Below are 20,809 nucleotides of genomic sequence, written 5' to 3' on the forward strand. Positions count from 1 at the left end.
TTTTTTTTCCTGCTCCTCTTATTTATTTATTTATTTATTTATTGTGTTATGTATTCATTATTTATTCAGCACGCTTTTGTTATACTTGTTTACTTGTCTGTTGTGAGCCATGTCTTGTCACCGTGGGATAGGGGGGAACGAAATTTCGGTTTCTTTGTGTGTCTTTGGCATGTGGAGAAATTGACAATAAAGCTGACTTTGACTTTGACTATGGAAAGAGTAAATGTCATGATGGTGTAAATACAAACTTGACGTTGAATATCATATTGTCAAGTATATTAAAATGACATAAAAAAAATCTCTTCAGTTTATTAGAAAATATTTTGATCAAATTCCCCTGTCAGTCTTATGAGTCCAGGCACACATCAAATTTTTACACAGTTACTGCATCTTCATCAGTTAGTGTATCTTACACTTTATATAGAATCCTGGATGTTTAGGAAAAATAAAATATGAAAATCAAGTATTGCAATCAAAATGAGTGAAGACCATCACATAAAAGTGACATCAATTATTTTTCAAACTTTTCTGCCTCGCACACCAGCTCGGGCTCCTTTCCAGCCAGAGAGGTGACATTCCAAGAGCCAGCTTCTGCAGCCGGGGATCGGACCGCCAAGGTCCCTGTTTTTGGCCGCCGCCCAGCTTACACTGCACCTGACCCCTTTGGCCCCTCCCACAGGTGGTGAGCCCATGGGACGGGGTTTAAAACAATGAAAGAAAAAAAAAATGGGGGAAATGTTACGTTGGGTTCCCTTTACTCTTGAAATGATCACGAAGGAAAAAAATACCGTATTTTTCTGACTAAAAGTCGCTCCGGAATGTAGGTCACATCAGTCATAAAATGCACAATAACATGAAAAAAAACATATATAAGTCGCTCCGGAGTATAAGTTGCAACACCAAGAACAGACATGAACGAGCAACAACAGGCTAAACGATAGGTATGCTTACGTGACATGAACATAAATGAAGAGCTGAGAACGGGCCTGACGTAACATTCAGAGTTATTCAAATAATTATTACATAAATAACACGTTTATAAAACCATCTGTGTCACTCCAATTCATTAAATCCATCGATCGTCCTTTATGTCAACAATGCCGGTCGGGTGCGCGCCGCTGATGGCAGTTGCACTTCAAAATATTCCACAGGCCCATATAACAATGTATAAATTATATATCAAATAACTGTTATATAAGCAATAATATCAAATCATCTGTGTCACTCCAAATCATTAAATCCATCGATCGTCCTTTATGTCAACAATGCCAGCCGGGTGCGCACCGCTGACGATGCTTGCACTTCGAAATATTCCACAGGCCCATATAACGATATATAAATTATATATCAAATAACTATTATATAAGCAATAATATTATCAAACCATCTGTGTCACTCCAAATCATTAAATCCATCGATCAAATTCCTCGTCCTTTGTCAACAACGCCGCGCGTGCGCCCTGACGTCAACCTCGTCGTTATTCCACAGATCTAGTATATAACTATATTGTAGCGTTAACAAAGTACAAGGAAAGACGTGGGTTTGGTAAACGGCTCTTTATTTAACATAACAAGAGTTCAACGAGCCAACAACTACTGAACTGTAACGATAAAAACATATACAAGTTGCTACACAAAATAAAATATATCAAATAACTATAACATAAATAGTTCACCGCCACACGGCCCCAAGCACCGGCGTGGACTTCCATCCCCAGTGGTGGCACTTCCAACCACGGAGGTGGAAGAGAGCTCCATAGAATAGGACCGGGCGTGCTTAAAAGCCATGTCCGAGCCCCATCCACCGTCCCCGGACAGCCACCCGACCGAGCGCCGGCCCCCCGACTTCCATCCACGGAGGTGAAAGAGAGCTCCATAGAGTGGGACCGGGCGTGCGTAAAAGCCACAATAGTGTGTCACTCCAAATTATTAAATCCTTCAAACTCTTCGTCCTCCGTGTCACTTACAAACAAAGCCGCTAATGATGCTGGTAGTACATGGGGCCCTTCGTCATCTTCGTCATCCCGTGATCTAATCTTTGTCTTTTATGTAAACAACCGCCGCGCCGCTGATGTCACTTGAAACACAAATTACAGTAATCCCTTGCTACATCGCGGTTCCACTTTTTTTTTTTAAATTTTGAAAATTTGTGAAAAAATTCACATATAAGTCGCTCATCAGTATAAGTCGACCCCCCACCCAAACTATGAAAAAAAAAACGCGACTTATAGTCCGAAAAATACGGTACTTGAAATTTTGTAAAGGTGCCTTGTGGGCATTTTAGCTGTCCTTGTGCAAGGTTTGATGAAGATGAAGATAAAGTGGTTTCTTTGTAAGAAGCTGCAGTTTCTTTCTCTTGAAGTCGGTGGGCTTCTTGTACCTGGAAATCCAAAATTACGGGGTTCAACGATGCCATGTTCATTTTGTCAAAAGACATCCATCAAATAAATGGAATAATGTACAATACTTGACTCACAGCTCAATCACAACTGGACCGGGCTTGATCTCATCCATTTCCAAGAATGCAAAAGATTTTGTGCTGGTGAACCTCTTCTTGGGTTTGTAGTGCTTGAATTCAAAGAAAATAGCTGCCCCTGCAGATGACAAGATCACACACAATTTGTGAGTTCTGGAAATTTGGCTCATACTTGTTTTGTCCTGTTACCTTTGGGTAGTTTCTCCAGATGCCTTTGGATCTCGACGTCCATAATGAAGTGAATGTAGATGTCTTCCTTCTTGGTGGCGACTGGGGTGTCCTGAACAGGGTTCAAGTCCACCCCATTCAAATCTGCACACAGTCGGATTTTTCATGATACAAGCAGCAATCGCGATCGTAATGAGGTAGGCGTTGTGATGCGTTTTTGTACCTTTGACACTAATGGTCATGTATGGGTCGATGCATTGCCCGGCATCTTTCAGCCCAATCTTTTCTATTCTTATTGTAAGCAACGTCATTCCAGGCTCGGAGGGTAACCGTGGCAACAAGGTACCTAAAGAGGGCAATGATGTCACAAAGATTAAACTACTTTTCCCCCATTGTGCATCGAGGACATTTGTTGATCTTGGGAGATTTAAGCCATGCACATAACGGCAGTACTGTGATAAGGTCCTACCTTGTGAGGCTGGGAATAAAGCAGGCGGGCAAGAATAAGAGGTGAGGTCATGCATGGTGCCGACGGAATTGGACAGAAAACACAGACGGCCACATCAAATGGGACATTGTGACTCAACCAAGCAGGCAAAGGGGCGGGAGCGGCCGTGTTCGCTTTTGGTTTGAAAGTACCAGGAGCTCTCGGGGGAAACGCTTCTGTGGAACCAGCGACTGCCGCGACATCTTGTTCCTCCAGCTCCAGATTCTCCTCCTCACCAGGAGCGAGGATTTTTCTGATGAGGATGCGCGAAAAAAGTGTCATTTATGTGTAAATAATTCAATAAAAGCTTGATTATTAATCAAACCAAAAGCTGCTCTTTACCTTATGGGCACTGGTTGAACATCAAAGGGAAATGCTTTATTGTACGTCAATACATTCTTAATGACTGTGGACAAAAAGGACATGTTATGCATAGGTTAGTATGGTGAGCGTTGCAAAAAGGAAAAAAATGGTGGTAAATGACTCACCGCTTTCCAGTTTCTTCAAGTCTTCCAACTTGAACTCCTCGGTTGACTGTGTGCTCTAAACACACAAATAAGAATTATATGTGTATATGTAATGTAATTGATGCATGTTAGACTAACCTGCAAACTGATACTCCTCATCTCTAGGCATGTTGCAATCTTCCCTAAAGTTTTCTAAAAAGAAAACAAACATGTTAAGTCAATTATAAAAACATGAAGTTCTTGTTTACACAACCTACTGAATTGTCTACCTTCTGTTCTTCGGTGAAGTCTGATGAGTTGGATGACTGCACTTTTTGCAGCTGCCTTGCAAGACTAGAATTAAGTTTAAAAAAAAGTTATCAAATGGAATAAATGAATGTGCGGTGCACATTTCCACACATGTGTTCAGAGAGAAATGAGAGACAATTTCAAACCTTGCAATGACTACCATTCATGTAATTTTACACTTAGCTGGAAGGAACATTATCGTGATTTATTTTTGTTTTCCTGAGGGATGGGTTATTATTATTTATTTTTTTATTGTCAAGTAGTTCCTCTGAAACCACAGGAAACCCACCCATAACAATGAGAGGGTGTGGCTGATATTTCTCAATACTCTTGAGGAATATTGGTGAGTTTCTGCACAGAGCAACACACGCACGCACCGCGCATTGGTGAAGGAAGACAGTTGAACGCGCACGCAACAAATGTCACATCGCGTCATATATGCGGAAGATTCACTTAAATGCTCCCGAGGTCTGAAAGACAGCTCGGGGGGGCAACTTGAGCGAGCTCCCTAACGACTCCACCTGATGGAGTAGTCGTGCATACATGTGCTCGCATGTTAAAGGCAGGACACACACTTACATTTGGTACTCGTCTATAGCCTCCACTAACTGTCCCCACGAGTCAAAGTCTGTGCCTTTTCTGAAACTGGCGTGCCATTTCTGCAGAGTTTTGTTGACATCAGACATGTTGGCAGGGCGGGTGCCGGCGGCAGACTCAGGGCAGCATACCCGAGGGCGAGGTTCATCTACGAGGGGAGTCTTCTTCAGGGCTTGTGCGCCTCCGCCGCGGAGCTGTCTGCAGCAGTTTCGGTTCCGCGCTGACTCACACGCCGAATGCTGACACCCTGACTATTACCGGAATGGACCAAACCCTTTCTGTCTGCTATGCGCTCACCCCGAACTCCCATCCGCAAGGAGGAGAAGTTACCGGAAGTCCCGCCTCGTGCTGCGGGTGTGCGCGATTTGAGACACTCTTTGCGCGAGTGGGGCGGCAAAATAAGGAACTAATTATTTGAGTAGAATTGTAAGAAATTAAAACCCATTTATCGAATTACATTTAATAATGAGAAAAATAATAATTGTTTTTATCAATAGTAGTCGCACGGTAATAATAACTACCTTTCCAAACAATGTAATCAATTAAATAGAATATCTTTACTAGTAATCTTGTAATAATTTCCAGCACATCCCTCTATATGCTTTTATTTTGGAAATACCCAAGACCATATACAGCATAAAGCGTAACTCTACGCAATGACAATCTTTGGACGACAGCCACCGACTGAAGCGCTGTTCAGAGCAGCACGATATGAGATAAAGACGGATAAAGTCACAATGGACCCTTCTGCGTCTAATGACTCTGAGGATGAAAGTTCGGACTCAGAAGTTGTTTGTTTAATGGGGGTCGGGAAGAATTCAGACTGGCTTCGCTTGGTAGAAAACATACAAGTTCGTACATTCATTTAGCTTCGTTAGCTAGCTAATCAGAAATAACCTTTAACTTTGTGAACCTTTAAGTTGGGGACGCTATGTGACGTGAGGTGATTTTCGTGTGATCACATCGCGCAGGTCTGTTGTGCAGTCCTCACAGTAAAAAAAATGCAGTGGAATTTTCTCTGTGGATGATTTTCATGCAATATTTTGTATGGATCGACCCCAGTTTTAAAGCTAGCTTCAAAATTTATATCGAATAAATAAATCATTTTGATTGATTGACTGATTTTTATTGAACATATAAATCTAAACTATTTCAAGAAAAAAATGTATGGAGGTAGTTTTACATGTTCAAAGGGAGTAGGAAGAAGTAAAGTAACCTAATATCAATTTATTCCACTAGTAGGTCATGTATATGCAAAAAAAGACCCAAAAGTCAAAACAAAACACTTCTGTTAACACCAGCATAAGCGTGATTGTAAGTACATAAGACAAAAAGCCTTGCTCACGTGTACCGATAGATCAATGAACTACACTTGTATATTAGGGGGTTAATTTTATTGTCACGTCACATAAGTGCTAATATGTAGCCACGAAGACTGACAAAAATTACCATTTGTACCTTTCTTGTGTGTAGGTTTCTATTGGCCGTGGTTTTGGCGTGACCTACCAACTTGTGTCCCCATGTTGCCCTTTAATGATCTCCAGGCTTCACTGCACTTTTTCTCAAAGGGAAGATGGACATTGGACAGTGACAGACAAGCAGGTACCCATTAGTTAGTAGGACTGTGCTGTCAATTAATTAGCATACCGAAGTGTAGCTTTTTCAAGTTTTTACATTTCAGTCGATACAGAAATGTATGTTGTTTGTGGTGTATAAAACATATTTTTCTGTTTATGTGATCACCGTCAGAGTCTCAATGGTGTGTGGGTGAATGGGATCCGCATACCCACTGAAAAAGCCCACCTGCTTCAGCTTGGTGATTCCGTGCGTCTCGGTGTTCCTATCGTGGGATCCAAAGCTGAGTTTGACTACAAACTTGTGAAGCGACCCCTCAGAGAAATTCAACACAAATTGCTAAAAGGGCAGAAAACAAGCACCAAAGTAGTGAGCGTACCTATGAAAAGGAAGCTGATCGAGGAAGAAGGGGAGCCATCTACCTCAAAGACTAAATTGTACCGCTGCTCGGACCTAGACAAGTCGGTGGCACAGCCATGCCCGCTGTCTCCAGCCAAGCACCAAGAGTGTCGCACTTGCGCCCAGCTGAAGGAGGCCCCTCCCAAACCACATGTGGAAGACTCGGAGCGGGCCTGTGGTGGCTTAGATGTCCCATGTGACCTTCACAACTTGCAGATGCACATGTTGTTCCCTTTGACATTACATTCTGCCTTGACAAAGACGACAATTGCCAGAACACCTCTCTGCTCTCCCTCTTACAGATATAGCCAGAACATCTCCATGCTCAGGGAGCAGGTAGACAGCACACAGAGGCAGGTGACCTCGCTGGAAGGTGAGCCCCAATCAGCCGACCCGTTTAGGGAGGAGCAGATCAACCAGCTACAACGACAGCTCAAGACACTCCAAGCCAAGCTGCTGAAAATGAAAATGTTTGAGAGGTCCGGCCGTGAAACTAAGAAGCAACAAGAGGTGAGAACATGCTCAAAGAAAATCATGTTCCTTTATGAACTGATTTGTATTTTAAATTAATTGCATCTTAATTAATACATGCGGCTGGAATTTAAAAAAAAACAAAAAAATCCCTGCCAACCATGCAGAAATTGTGCTTAGTTTGTGGGTTTTTTCCTTATTATGGCCTCAGAAGACACAGCAGCAAAAGGAGGTGATGGAAAAGCAGTTAGAAAACACCTTGCAGGAGGTAAACATCATATCATACATAAGACACCATCACCAACAAAAGAGAGCAGAGCTGGACGCGGAAGGCATAGAAGGCAAAACGTTCTGACAAAGTGTAATTGAGTAACTCAAGCACATATAGATAAAATGATGTCTCTAATATGTGAAGAAATAGCCAATATACTAACATAACCAATGATCGTCTATGTGACCAAATGAATAACCAAAGCCACTAGCATAATCAAGGACCGACAGTCATGACACATTCCACGTTGTATTTTTTTTCTCGTTCAATTTGTTCTCGCTCATTAGCAGAGAAAAGTAATGGATGAACTTGTTTTTTTTTTTTGAAAATGTTCAAGATTCTGTTGGACAAAAACAAAGAACTCGAAGTGACTAAGGTGGGTTTCCACACCCAGGATCTTTTTAGCGCAGCGCATTTGTAGCACCTCACACTATTTCTGTTTCCAGGCGGAGAAGGAAAAGGCGAGGGCCCAAAAGGAGGAAGTTGTCACGCAAGTGACCACAACCCTGGAAAACGAGCTTCAGTGCATCATCTGCTCTGAGCTCCTTATTGAGGTGACAGTCAGTAGAAGCCGCTCGCATTTGATCATATCAAGGAATGCCAAAAATTGACAACTTTTTCCCTTTAGGCTGTCACCCTAAACTGTGCTCATAGCTTCTGCTGCTATTGCATCAAGCAGTGGCGCAAAAAGAAAGAGGAGTGCCCCATCTGCCGGCAGGCCATCAAGTCCCAAACCCAATGTCTGGCGCTGAACAACTTCATCGACAGCATGGTGGAGAATCTAAGTTTGGACATGAAGATCAGACGGCAGACGCTTGTCTCTGAGAGGAAAGGAGAGTTGTGCATTAAATCAAGTCACGATGGAGCAGGAGCCGAAACCTCAACATAATCTTTTTGTTCTGCTGAAGGTTATGACTTTTACATACTTTCAACAGTCCAAAAGGAAATACCTGTCTGGATGACCAAGACATTAGTGATGAGAAGGAATACTGACAGTAATACACTTGTGACATCACAACAAATGAGACACAATGTGTAATGACAGCAAGACCTTCATCGTCAGAATGTCAACATCTGGATGCAGACCACCTCTTCACTGCAGTAAAGAAAGAGTGTGTGAACTGCTGAAGGATTAAGAACCCTCGAGCCGATGTCCGTAACAGCAGCTTCTGCTCCTAGGACACCCAGAACTGGATTTTCTTGTAGTCTTGTCTTGACAGTTGATGCGCTTCTCCAGGATGTTCCTAGGACGTTTTGGAAACAGATCGAGTTAAGATCTGTGTTGTTTTTGTTTCTAGGAAATATGTTTGCATGCCAAAAGATTAAATAGTTTCTGTTTGAGTATAATCCCTGACACATTCACTTTTCTAATTTCCTGGCTCCTTGTAGATTTATTGGTGCCAATTTTTGCTTAAAACATCCGGTTTATTTTCCTGAGCACAGCCGTTGCGATTCCCCTACTGTCCTGTGGGTAGCAGTATTTTGTTATTCCATTGATTGCGCAAGAGCGTTCCGTAGCTATGGAAACGCTTGGCTCACAAAGACAGCAGGTACGTTTTCACACAGTGAATACAAATTTTATTTTCTCAATAGTGTATAAAATTATATTGCCATGAGTCTTGCCCAATTAAATCGGCAGAAGAGGTGGTACGCACGGGTCTAGTCACAGTTGATGAAAGTGGGCTTGACTTTTTAATTCTGTCTCAGCATGATTGGTGGAATGTTCTAGCATTTTAAAAATTGTAGTGATGTTTTAACAAAGCTAATGATACAGTATTAGCATGATTGCAGGAATTGTTTTCGCATTTTAAAAATTGTAATGTTTTAACAAAAGCAAAGGATATTCTCTAACGTTAGAATAGCATAGAATAGATTAGAATATAATAGAATGCCCTTTATTATTTTACAGCTTAGTTGTACAACGAAATTCGGATAGCTGCTCCCTTCCTAGTGCAAACATTACAAAATTTAAAAGAGTTCAAAAGGAAATCTGAGGATAAAAGTGAAAGATCATATTTACAGTATAGCTATTAGTCTAAGAATGAAGGTTAAAAAAATCTTATTTACAGTATGTTCAATGTTGGTATATGTATTGACATGAATGAGGTTTGTACAGAAAGTAGATAATAAATAGTTATTGCACGTTGTTTTAAAGGAGTATCAGTGTTGTATTATAGCTGGTGTTGTTTTCTCAGAGTTCAGAGCGGTGATGGCTCTTGGGAAGAAACTGTTTTTCAGTCTGGTAGTCCTTGTTCGAATGCCTCTGTAGCGCCTCCCGGAAGGAAGCAGTTCAAACAGCTGGGAGGCGGAATGTGTATTGTCTTTGATGATGTTGTGAGCTCTGCTGACGCACCGGGTGTTGTATATGTCCGTCAGGGAGGGGAGAGGGCAGCCGATGATCCTTTGCGCTGCTTTGACTGTCCTCTGTAGCCTCCCTCTATCTGCAGCAGCAGTTATACTTGAAGTAGTAGTGATTCTTGTTCATACATTATTTGTGCATTCATAAAACCACTTTAACAATATATTTAGGCTTAAATAAGTAACATGTAGGATATCTAGATGGTGGCTCGTCTGAAATACAAGCTGTGCTTTACAATCATGTTTTTACAAAATGCATGATCATTATATGTACTTTTTTTAGTTGTAGTCCTCCACAAACCACCAACAATCATGTCAAGGCTCACTGGAGGCCCAACTATGTTAGCTGTGGACCACAGGAGATTAAGGAGGACCATTGCTGAAAAGCCAAACTGGTCCTTAAGCCTTGTGCCCTTTTTATCAACTCTCTGTCTAGACTGTATTGTAAAACATTTTGAGGGTATGCCATTGTTTTTATTAGCATTCATATTCTCGTTAATAATTTTAGAGAGACTAATCCAATGCTCCGTCTGTGGCAGAAACTCCTATCTATGAAGAGCTTACGCTCAGCCAGAAAGACTATGTGCAGGAAAGACTGCCGCTCTCTCTCCCCCTTTTTGTGACTGCCAACTTGGTCGATGATGGCATCTACTGGCGGCGGTTCTGTGAGCAACGGTGGGACATTTGTGACGTGTCTCACTACAACCACAGCTGGAAGCGAATGTTTTTCGAGAGGCACCTGGAAAACATTCTCGAGCATTTCATCCCAGAAACAACGTCCCTCAAGACCGTTACCGATGAGATCCCGCTGTGTGAGGCATATGTGAGGAGGCTGGAGATCTCCCAGATGCTGCCACCCATTAAGGAGAACAAGGGAGATGCCGTAGACTGGTTGAGTGACACCGACTCGGATGCAGCTCATATGGAACACTATGACTTCCGCAGTCTCCTGAAGCAGCTGAGCTGTCTCGAAGAGTTCCACTTGACCTACAGGGTCAAACATTGCGGGATGAACTTTGAATGGAAAATGACGGAGATGGCTCAGCGAGACTGTGAGACTCTTGCCATGGCCCTTCAATTCTGCAAGACCTTGAAGGTATGCACCCCCTTTGTCATGTAACAAATAATTGAATAATAATAATAATTGAAAACAATTATTTCAGAACAGAACTGCTTAATTTTTCTGCAGGTTGTACGACTCTATGAAAGTCACATTGATGATGAGAAGTGCAAATTGCTGGCCAAACACCTAACGGCGCACCCATCCCTTCTTGAGCTCAACCTTTCCCACAACGTAATTGAAGATAAGGGGGCCAAGGCCGTCAGCAATCTTATCAACAGCAGCAAACTGGAGATCCTCAACCTGAGTGACAACATCATTCGAGACGTGGGAGCCAACGCCATTGCCAAAGCCTTGTTCAATAACCGCACTCTTTTGTCCCTCAACCTAAGAATCAACCGTGTGACCGACAATGGGGGGCTCGCCATTGCCAAGGCCTTAGTGAGGAACCGCACCCTGCTTCATCTGCACCTTGGAGCCAACCTCGTGACTGAGCCCACTGCCATAATGTTGTCGGAAGTTCTGGTTAAAAATCAAACGCTGAAGACCATCAACCTCTCCTGCAATAAATTGGGTGTTGTGAGTATTATACAACTTTTTTATTCAGCTTTGTTTTTGAGAACTACAGCCAAGATTTTGCCTTGATCATACTGCTTTTGTTTCCCATGTGAACAGGATGGAGGCAAAGCTCTGGGGGAGGCCATAGTTCAAAACAGCTGCTTAACGGAATGCGATGTCCGTCTGACGAATATCGATGAGCAAAGTGCCTCCGTCATCAACCAGGTGGTTTGCACCAATAGGAACGCCTCCGCCACCAACCAGGTGCTCTTCATCCATGACAGCGACTTCATCATTGACGAGGTGATTGACAGCAGTAAGAGCGACTCCATCACCGATGAGGTGATTGGCAGCAGTAAGAGTGACTCCATCACCGATGAGGTGATTGGCACCAGTATCCAGAACTTAGAGGAAGAACAGGAACAAGGTGACGAGGTGCAATCACAAGGCGATGAGGTGCAACCACAAGGTGACGAGGTGCAACCACAAGATGAGGCGCCACAAGAACAAGATGATGTACGGTTGATGTCAGATTCTTGTTTTCTGTTAAACCTGCTTTATTGTTGTACAATTTTGCAATCTTCATATGCAAAAAAGCAAAACATGGTTTCTCTTTTTGCATCCACAGGAACCATCTGAAACAACCACTTCCAAAAGCAGAATCTGATTCTCTTTGTGAACTTTTTCATTTTATTTAATATTTTGTTGCAGCATATTGATGATTGGTCAATCTAGTCAATCCAAGTGTAAAAAATACAATATCAATAAACAGGTTAATAACTCACAAATGTTTGCTTGAAAGCTGAGTGTAGATAAGTAGTTAAGCCATATTAGTTACTTGAACTGTTTTCAGACCAATGGTGGAGATAGCATTTTTTTTTCCCGAGGGGGCTAATACCGCATTTATTTTAAAAGAAAAATTACAATTGACGGATTGTTAATACCCATCCTTACCTGAAACATTTCACATGTTCTGCAAACACATAGATTGATCAAATTGAACCACATCTTCCACCAGAGAGCAACATCTTACTTCATATCTGTTGATTTGCACGAACAATCCATTGGCCTCAGGAATTTGCGAGCAAAATCGCCCCGACATCTGCATCGCAGCCCTCAGATCTTTCAAGCCATCTTTTCGTTTTATTCCAAGTGACACTATCAGTCGTGAGTGCAGGGCCCCTGCCTATTTTCAGCGTCTTTGAGAGCCAGCTCTCTGTTTTGTCACTCTGATAGGCATCAGCAACTGCAGCAGCATCTCAGCAGTAGCTCTATTACACTGCCAGGAAGTCAGAAAAAACATTGCATTTGAAACAATCAAAAGGTGACATGCATATAAACACACAAAGGTAAACTCGATTTAGACGAGAGAGGGCAAGATGTTTGCTGGTAATAGCTCAATTGCTAGGCAATTACAGTTAAAAAAAAATAAAAGACAGCTGAGTATTACAGTCAACACTCAACTTAGTAGACAAAGTTTTGATATTACAATGTTTTAATTGTGTGTTTTTGTCATTTGTACAAAATTTACAGCAAGTGTGAAAGCTTAGAAGAAAATGAGTGTAGTGCTTGTGTCCTTTAGCGCTCCTCTACTGAATTATTAATAACGCGTGTTGCTATATTTACCAAGCCAGGAAGTGTAATGTCATCTCGACCAAGCCATTTCTGCTAATGGGATATTTCTGCATTGCTCTCAGGCATTGGGAAACATTTTCAATTGCACCAGCTTTGAAATTCCAGCATTGATTATTGTTAGATAAATTGTATATATATGTTATCATGCGTTCCCTAATGTTTCTTATTAATAAGATTATTGCACTGAATGCTTGCTGTTTCGCCTTGCAGACGTCCACTAGTCAACAACAAGTCGAACGATGCTGTCTGGAGCTTCCTGACCTTCTACACCTCTGGGAATCCAAGAAAATTGATGATAGCTCAATCTATTTTGTTGATGTCTGCACATGGCATTGTCCTTGCATTCTTTTCTCATGGCGTCTTGTCTGTGACTTCTTGTTTCACATAGCATTTTGTCCTTGCATTACTTTCATTGCTCATGACATCTTGTCTGTGACTTCTTGTTTCACATAGAATCTCGTTTCTTCTCTAATGAGACAAAGCCCACGCCTTCTCCCCACCTATTAGGGGCTAGTCTCACATTGTGGGTAGGGCATTCCAAATAAAAAGAGCGAAGAGTGCAAACAGATTTTTAGTGTAGTCAGATTGCTGTAAATCTGGATGCACTCCTCGCGAGAAAAACTCAATATTCTGCCTCACTTGTTTTGTCTGCTGATCCTTTTCTTTTATACAGATATTCAGTCAGAGAAAATACCTGACAAATATTTTGCTTTGCCAATTAATATTTCAAAGAGATTTTTTTTTTTTTTTTTTTTTTTTACTATACGGTTATTTAAATGACCCAGCACACTGTTTGTAGTCACCGTAAAAAGACTCCACAGTATTTATTTTCTAGGTAAAGTTGTAGACTGAGTGCTATTCATTGGGCAAATATGTTGTAAGTGTCAAGATCTCTGTTTGTTTCCTTGTTTTAGGCTGTTTTCACACCTGGACCCTTTTAAAAAAAACAAAGTCCGGCCTCGTGGACCAAAAAGTGGACCAAGAGGAAACAAACTCAGTTCTTTGTGTGTTCACATTGTGAGTGTATTTCAAAGAAGCTCTCTCTGGTTTTGCGCCTGCAGTCATGTGACCAATCTACGGCAAGCCAAGGAGGTTACAATACAGTGCAAAAAGGCGAAGTGAACCCAGTGCGCATTATGTTCACAATGCACAGATTAGGTGAACCGTACCGTTGACTTTTTAGCGAACCGTACCGAGACCACCTCCTGAGGTGAGTCACGATGACTCAGCATTTTTTGTGCATATGTGAACACGCCAACCGTACTCAGATCCCTTTAAAACGAACCATACTGAGACCACCTCCGGTTCGCTAAAAAGTCAACGGTACGGTTCACCTAATCTGTGCATTGTGAACACAAAGCGCACTGGGTTCACTTCGCCTTTTTGCACTGTATTGTAACCTCCTTGGCTTGCCGTAGATAGGTCACGTGACTGCAGGCGCAAAAACAAAAGAAGAACTTGGTCCTCTTTGAAATACACTCACAATGTGAACACAAAAAGAACTGAGTTTGTTTCCTCTTGGTCCACTTTTTGGTCCACTTAAAGAGGCCTGACTTTGGTTCTTTTAAAAGGGTCCAGGTGTGAAAACACCCTTAAAGAGGCCTGACTTTGGTTCTTTTAAAAGGGTCCAGGTGTGAAAACACCCTCAATGTCATAGTTTCGGTTCACTTGTCTGTGTGCTCGCCCCTCCCCTCCTGTGTCTGCTCACAATCTATGTAATTGCCGTCACCTGCCTCTCGTTACCTGTCTTGTATTTAAGTCCTGTCTGCGTCTCACTCCCTGCGGATTGTTCTCGTCTCTTGTCTGCAGTCTGTTCTAGTCTTGTCATGTCTTTCTGTTCCGTTATTCATGTCCATAGTCGAGTATCTATAGTTTGCCTTTTGAGTTTGCTCAATAAAACCTGGTCCAAGCTGCATTTGGTCACCCTGCTCCATTCCCTCCATGACAGTAAGCATTAGGGGTGCTTGGTTATTTGATTTTTGGCTTTATAGCACAGTAGAGGACTGACCTGACAAAATAGCCACAGTATATGAACCAACAATAACATATTGGGTTCTCCTCCATTGGGCAACTCGGGGGCTCGTTCAGGTTCCCGCCGCTCCTCCACAGGCAGCTCCGTCTGGAGCCATATAGCCGGCCCAGCGAGAAGCGGCTGGCGCTGAAGGGCAGACGCGGGCTCGCCGTGTTGCAGATGCTCAGGGCACTGCGTGAGAAGACTGTGGAACTGCTGATGGCGTGGTGGCACCACTGGCAGTTCTGCCTGTAGCTGCCGTAGCGATGGCAAGCCGAGTAGTTCTGGCAGGTTCCAGAAAGCTGGACCAGGTCCAACAGAACCGCCTCAGAGTAGCTGGGAACAAGTTGCTGATTGGAGCGGATGTGCCACTCCAGCTCTGTGCTGTCGATGGTGTTGACCCGTGGGATGTGCCTGCAATAAGGACGCTCCTCTGAAGGTGTCAACGGCAAATAGTCGAAGCCGAAAAGCTTCTCCACGTGGTAGTGGACGAAGGCGGTTTGGAACTCCATCCCCACCCGTAAAGGCCAGGAAAGAGTCAAAGCAGCCGCTGTCCAGAAAGCGGAATGAGATGCGTACCAGGGAAAATGATGTGGCTCACTGAAGGCAGTCATGTATTCCTTAAAGTCTACATTCTTCAGGTGCATCCCCTCACGGGCCTCCATGTAGTCGTCCAGGCCCTCGTTCTCTGTGAAGAACCTAGCCCGCTGCGTCAAGTAAGAGTTCTCCGACGCCACGTTGGCAAAGCTGAAGCACTTGGTGAACCTCAGCTTGGTCATGGCAAAGCGCTCAAGGCCCTGCAAGTGTTTTGAGATGTCCTTCACCCCGCAGTTACCGTAGTCAAACTCTGCTTCAGCCACATGCGTGTTGACCCTCTCATGGTAGACCTAAGTAGAGGTGAAGGCGTCTCCATTACGATATCGTGTCACCTGCCGCGTCCTTCTCACGTAGTGGTAGCTGATAGCCTTCCACCAGATGCACGGCGTGGCCTGCTTCATCCTCCATACCCGCTCGGCCACGTTGTCCGCATCCACTTTGTACTGAATCTCGTTCCTGGTGTAGCGGTGCCAGCACTCCACGAGGTAGACCACGTAGAGCATAACCAGGAAGGCCAGGGGGATGTAGATGTAGCCATTGGAGCAGGGACTGTCGTGGTACATTATGGATTTCCCCTTGTAGGCGCTGTCGAAGGAGAGGCGTGTGACGGTGGTCACCTGGCACCAGGTCATGACGCCCACACAGCCGTACATGAGCAAGCTGAGCAGCAGGCATTTCCAGTGCGTCTCCTGACACAAGGACTTCAGCAGCGACTGTTTCTGAGGTCGCAGCTGCACACAAAGGGTACGACCACATTTGTTATCTTGTATGCTTATAAGAGAATCTTTGACATAGTTGGCAAAAATACTTCTATGAAGCTAAAAATGGCTCAAAATCAGAGACTTGTGCATATGAAATATTTAGTTCAATATTCTATGTTGTAAGTGCTTTTCCATAGTTTATGCATGAGCGGTTGCACATGTCACGGTCTGTGTGGATTGCAACGCAGAGACTAAAAGTCTGAGAAATTCCTATTGGTGCACAAGTACAATGCGTGTCCGTCTGAATTTGCATCTTCTTCATCTTCTTCAATGATGTCAATGTGCTTGCTAGTTCAAGTCCATATCATGTCCATATTCAATTCAGCAAGCCAATGGCGATGCGGCATGGGTAAGATGCTAGTGGCGTCCTTCATCACCTCAAGGAAGAGCGATCCCCGTGCCTGGATCATGAGTTAGTCACGCTTTTATTGGGAAGGCTGCCGCAACCCTGGCATGATTCAAAAGTCCCATGCAGGAAGGGCCTGATTATTACTACTATGTTCATTCAACAGTAAACGTCAGGCTGCAAATAAAAGTGCAAATCAGGGGTTTTAAGATTTTTCCCCCAAAAAACAAAAGTTTCATTTCAACCAAATGGTATTTAGTCTGGATTTTCTCCATAGGTCAAACGCTAAACACAACAGTCAGCATCACTGCATTGATGTATTGAATCCAACATGTCAGCAGCAGCACTTCAAGTGACAAGCAAGCGTCAATAATACATGTTCATATTTAACGCTTCTCACTTCCACCTTGGTCACAAGGTTGTGCACCTCATTGCGAGGGTTAATTTTAACATTAAAATGACTCCCATTGAAACGATGAGACATTTGCTTAGCGTTATCCGCACGTTCTACAAGTACAATCAATACATGACATGTCAATGGCTCATGTTACTCTTTAGTGCCTTCATTCAAGCAGCAGGCATACAGAGTATATTAACATCATTGGCAGCAGAGTATATGAGCTCCAATCTGCATTATGTTTTACAAAAGAAGGATAAATATAGAATAAATACAAAAAGATATGTCGCCCTCAAAACCTTACAATAGAAGGGAATCCGTGCCGTGTCTTTGATTAAGTACCGCTTTCACACTCCCACTCATAAACACTGTCTTGACATAATAAGATCAGTTATGTTATGTAAAAAGCCTCTTGTGCAAATTAATAAAAGCAACAATATTAATTTGCTTTGAAAATACCTGAGTAATAAAATGGATGGATGAATGATGATCACAATTAAGTATAAAGTCTCCTTTGTAATATATACTCCTTGTAGCATGTAACGGTACCCAAGAGGAGTTTCTTTGCATCGAGGTTTATGCAAAGAGCTCACGTAATTATATCGTTGCTTTTTGGTGAAGTGAGTGAGTGTTCCTGTTGACTGGTCTTTGAACGCACCCCGCTTCAATGGCAGAACGCGGATGAATTTAAAGACATCAAATGAGAATAATCCTTTGTAAAAATTAAAATTGACTGACGCAAACGTGAATTCTTCATGTTTTTATTGAAAACAACATAGTGCTGACGCCGTACGACGCCGTACGGCATCGGTTTTTCGCTTTCCAAACAAGGCGTGCGCGCTCCCGCGGCAGGGGGAACAAAATCGAGCATAACACCGGCTCTGGCTCCTGTTCGGTGGCGACCGTGCAGGTGCTGCGTTCACTAGCCGCCGTGGCCGATGCTGGGGGCATGATGACAAAAGAACGACTTCTTGCATGGAGCTCCACTTGGGATGGGATGAAGCGGGTGCGGGCGCTGTTGCCAAAATCCTAAACACCTGACAAAGAATCACAACCAGGGGAACCCCGACGCTCAACCGAAACATCTTCCAGGTGGGCAGTTCAGACGAACTACTGAGAGAGACTCAGTGCGACGCGAAGTCTAGTCGCCGAGACGAGAGCGCTTCAAGGGATGCTCAGAAACGACAAAGCCAGCTTCCCGTTTCCGATCGTGGCCTTGAAGGGGACAAAGAAGAAAATGTGTGCGCTGACATCTCCATGCCACCTAACAACGACCCACGATCGCGCGGGGGCGGAGCTGACACAGCACACCCGACCCCCCACACGCCCCCTTATTTGGAACCCTCTCACCTGCATGTCACATGCACGCACCTTTCAATCTTCAGTCATTTAGAAATGAAAAAAAAAAAAATAATAATAACACGTTAAATAACACAATAAATAAATAAATAAATAAATAAATAAATAAATAAATAAATAAATAAATAAATAAATAAATAAGAGGAGCAGGAAAAAAAAAAGGAGCAAGTGCGCGTACCAGACATTCCCGAAAATAGCGCAACAGTGCCGCATGCTACGCAGAAGGGGGTAGCGAGTTCAGGGCCCTAACAGCCTGGAGAAAGAAGCTGTTGGCGAGTCTGGTGGTGCGGGAGCGCAGGCTCCTGTACCTCTTCCCAGAGGGCAGAAGGTCAAACAAAGAGTGAGCTGGGTGACTCACATCACTGGCAATCGAGGTTGCCTTGCGGGCGAGATGGGAGGTGTAAATGTCCTTCAGGGAGGGGAGCGAAGCACCAATAATCTTACTAGCCGTATTCACTATGCGCTGCAGGGCCTTCAAGTTCTGTTCAGTGCAGTTACCACCCCAGACAGCGATGCAACTGGTGAGGACGCTCTCAATGGTGCCACGGCAGAATGTAGACAGGACTGCCTGAGGAGCACAGGCACGCCTGAGCTTCCGCAGGAAGTACAGGCGGCGCTGAGCTTTCTTTGCCAGTGACGAGGTGTTTGCGGACCAGGAGAGGTCCTCACTGATGTGCACCCCCAGGAACTTGGTGCAGCTCACCCTCTCCACCACAGCACCGTCGATGACCAGCGGCAGGTGTGTTGTGTGACCCTTCCGGAAGTCAACAATGATTTCCTTGGTCTTATTGACGTTCAGCAGGAGGTTGTTGTCCCTGCACCACGTGGTCAGAAGGTCAACTTCCGACCTGTACCGAGTCTCGTCGCCCTTCGTGATGAGACCCACCAGAGTCGTGTCGTCAGCAAACTTCACTATGCGGTTGTCGCTGTAGGTCGCAGAGCAGTCATGCGTCAGCAGGGTGAAGAGCAATGGACTGAGCACGCAGCCCTGGGGGGCCCCCGTGCTCAGCGTGATGCTGGCGGAGATTTTGTCGCCAACACGCACCACCTGAGGCCTCTGACAGAGGAAGTCCAGTAGCCAGTTGCAGAGGGAGGTACTGAGGCCCAGTTCGTCGAGTTTGGAGATGAGTCGCTGCGGCACAATGGTGTTGAAGGCAGAGCTGAAGTCCACAAACAGCAACCTCACATATGAGTCCTTTCTCTCCAGGTGGGTGAGGGCCGAGTGGAGGGCAGAGCAGATGGCATCCTCAGAGGACCGCTTGGCGCGGTACGCAAACTGGAAAGGGTCAATGGTGGGGGGGAGAACGGACTTGATGTGCTCCATGACCAGCCGCTCAAAGCACTTCATGATGATGGGCGTCAGTGCCACAGGGCGGTAGTCATTGGAGCAGGACGGCGCAGGTTTCTTCGGCACAGGAACGATGGTGGCAGCCTTGAAACACGAGGGGACGATGGCCTGCTGCAGGGAAACGTTAAAGATGTCCGTGAAGACACCCGACAGCTCCCCAGCGCAGTCCTTCAGTGCTCGACCCGGGATGTTGTCAGGGCCCGCCGCCTTACGGGTGTCAATAGCGGCAAGCGCCCTCCTCACACCGTCGGCAGAGAGGCGCAGGGGCTGCTCGTGTGGGGGGGGAGCGGTCTTCAGCGGGCAAGTGCTGTTCTGGGCGTCGAAGCGAGCAAAGAAGCGGTTCAGATCGTTCAGCAGACGGACGTCGCCCTCACAGCTCCTCGGCGCGGTCTTGTAGTCCGTGATGGTCTGAATGCCCCGCCAAAGGCTACGTGCGTCCTTGCTGTCCTTGAAGTGGGTGGAGACCTTGCACGAGAACGCCTTCTTCGCTTCTTTGATGCCTCGGGACAGGTCGGCCCTCGCTGACCTCAAGCCAGCCTCATCCCCCGCTCTGAAAGCCTTGTCCCTGGCCCGCAACAGTCTGAGGACAGCCCCGTCAGCCACGGCTTCCAGTTCGCGCGAGTGACGACGGATTTCGAGCAAGTCACATCATCGATGCACTTCGTGATGTAAGAGGTAACAGTGTCAGTATACTCCTCTATGTCCGTCCAATCGTTGTAGGTGGCTGCCTGCTTAAACAAGTCCCAGTCAGTGGTGTCGAAGCAGTCACGAAGTGCATCGGAGGCACCCTCAGGCCACACTCGAACCTGCCTCCGAATCAGCCGTGTGTCCCTGAAATGTTCATTTGCCTGGAGCCAGCCACCGACCACCGAGTGTTTTTTGGAGACAAGCGTAGAAACAAAAACCATTCACCACAATATCTTTTTAAATTGTGAGGGGAAAAAAAGCAGATCAAAACATTTTTTTTATTCTTACCAATGAAAGACAACATTTCAAAGATCATGTGAAAGAAAACAGCAAAAACGTTTTCTCAATTTCAAAAAGGTAAGCACAGTCGCCCCTCTCGCAACATCACTTCCTTAAAGAGTGTCTTTGTTTTTCAGGATCGAGCTTATTGTCGATTTTACCACGCAAAACTCCCGTGCCAACTCTGACACACGCACACCGGACTCATATTTTGC

General features: G+C 44.5%; 4 protein-coding genes across 12 annotated transcripts; 2 read left to right on the forward strand and 2 right to left on the reverse strand.

The window, feature by feature from the left end:
- Window positions 1-1,541: 1,541 nt before the first annotated feature.
- On the reverse strand, window positions 1,542-4,885 carry aida (axin interactor, dorsalization associated). 3 transcript variants are annotated; one of them, XM_088362547.1, is made up of 10 exons: window positions 4,465-4,885; window positions 3,867-3,930; window positions 3,736-3,789; window positions 3,619-3,673; window positions 3,473-3,536; window positions 3,283-3,383; window positions 2,867-3,121; window positions 2,665-2,787; window positions 2,476-2,593; window positions 1,542-2,379 (listed from the first exon to the last, which is right to left on the reverse strand). In XM_088362547.1, exons 1-10 carry the CDS (start codon window positions 4,569-4,571, stop codon window positions 2,280-2,282), a joined length of 1,041 nt encoding a protein of 346 aa, XP_088218673.1. In that variant the 5' UTR covers window positions 4,572-4,885; the 3' UTR covers window positions 1,542-2,279. The 3 variants fall into 3 exon arrangements, with proteins under 3 accessions (XP_088218673.1, XP_088218669.1, XP_088218670.1); XM_088362543.1 differs by having other exon boundaries at window positions 2,867-2,989; window positions 4,465-4,856; XM_088362544.1 differs by having other exon boundaries at window positions 2,867-2,989; window positions 4,614-4,853.
- Window positions 4,886-5,121: 236 nt separating this feature from the next.
- On the forward strand, window positions 5,122-8,545 carry rnf8 (ring finger protein 8, E3 ubiquitin protein ligase). Of its 4 annotated transcripts, none has more exons than XM_088362539.1 (8): window positions 5,123-5,333; window positions 5,956-6,084; window positions 6,232-6,680; window positions 6,759-6,966; window positions 7,139-7,195; window positions 7,536-7,574; window positions 7,645-7,752; window positions 7,827-8,545. In XM_088362539.1, the coding sequence occupies exons 1-8, from the start codon at window positions 5,139-5,141 to the stop codon at window positions 8,085-8,087; spliced, it is 1,446 nt and encodes a 481-aa protein (XP_088218665.1). In that variant the 5' UTR covers window positions 5,123-5,138; the 3' UTR covers window positions 8,088-8,545. The 4 variants fall into 4 exon arrangements, with proteins under 4 accessions (XP_088218666.1, XP_088218667.1, XP_088218665.1 ...); XM_088362542.1 differs by having other exon boundaries at window positions 5,330-5,453; XM_088362540.1 differs by lacking the exon at window positions 7,139-7,195 and having other exon boundaries at window positions 5,122-5,333.
- A 93-nt stretch (window positions 8,546-8,638) lies between these two features.
- Window positions 8,639-13,435, forward strand: drc5 (dynein regulatory complex subunit 5). Of its 4 annotated transcripts, none has more exons than XM_088362527.1 (6): window positions 8,639-8,748; window positions 9,840-10,016; window positions 10,096-10,652; window positions 10,746-11,195; window positions 11,292-11,690; window positions 13,020-13,435. In XM_088362527.1, exons 2-6 carry the CDS (start codon window positions 9,869-9,871, stop codon window positions 13,260-13,262), a joined length of 1,797 nt encoding a protein of 598 aa, XP_088218653.1. In that variant the 5' UTR covers window positions 8,639-8,748; window positions 9,840-9,868; the 3' UTR covers window positions 13,263-13,435. The 4 variants fall into 4 exon arrangements, with proteins under 4 accessions (XP_088218653.1, XP_088218656.1, XP_088218655.1 ...); XM_088362530.1 differs by lacking the exon at window positions 13,020-13,435 and adding an exon at window positions 11,803-11,962 and having other exon boundaries at window positions 11,292-11,695; XM_088362529.1 differs by lacking the exon at window positions 13,020-13,435 and adding an exon at window positions 11,803-11,962.
- Window positions 13,436-14,777: 1,342 nt separating this feature from the next.
- Window positions 14,778-17,491, reverse strand: tmem151ba (transmembrane protein 151Ba). Its single transcript, XM_088362672.1, is given in 2 exon segments — window positions 14,778-16,148; window positions 17,381-17,491. Coding segments are annotated over 2 exon segments (1,482 nt in total).
- Between the last annotated feature and the right edge of the window lie 3,318 nt (window positions 17,492-20,809).

This window comes from Syngnathus floridae, chromosome 19 (genome assembly GCF_059516105.1).
Source record: "Syngnathus floridae isolate MCC-2025c chromosome 19, RoL_Sflo_1.0, whole genome shotgun sequence".
Taxonomy (NCBI): domain Eukaryota; kingdom Metazoa; phylum Chordata; class Actinopteri; order Syngnathiformes; family Syngnathidae; genus Syngnathus; species Syngnathus floridae.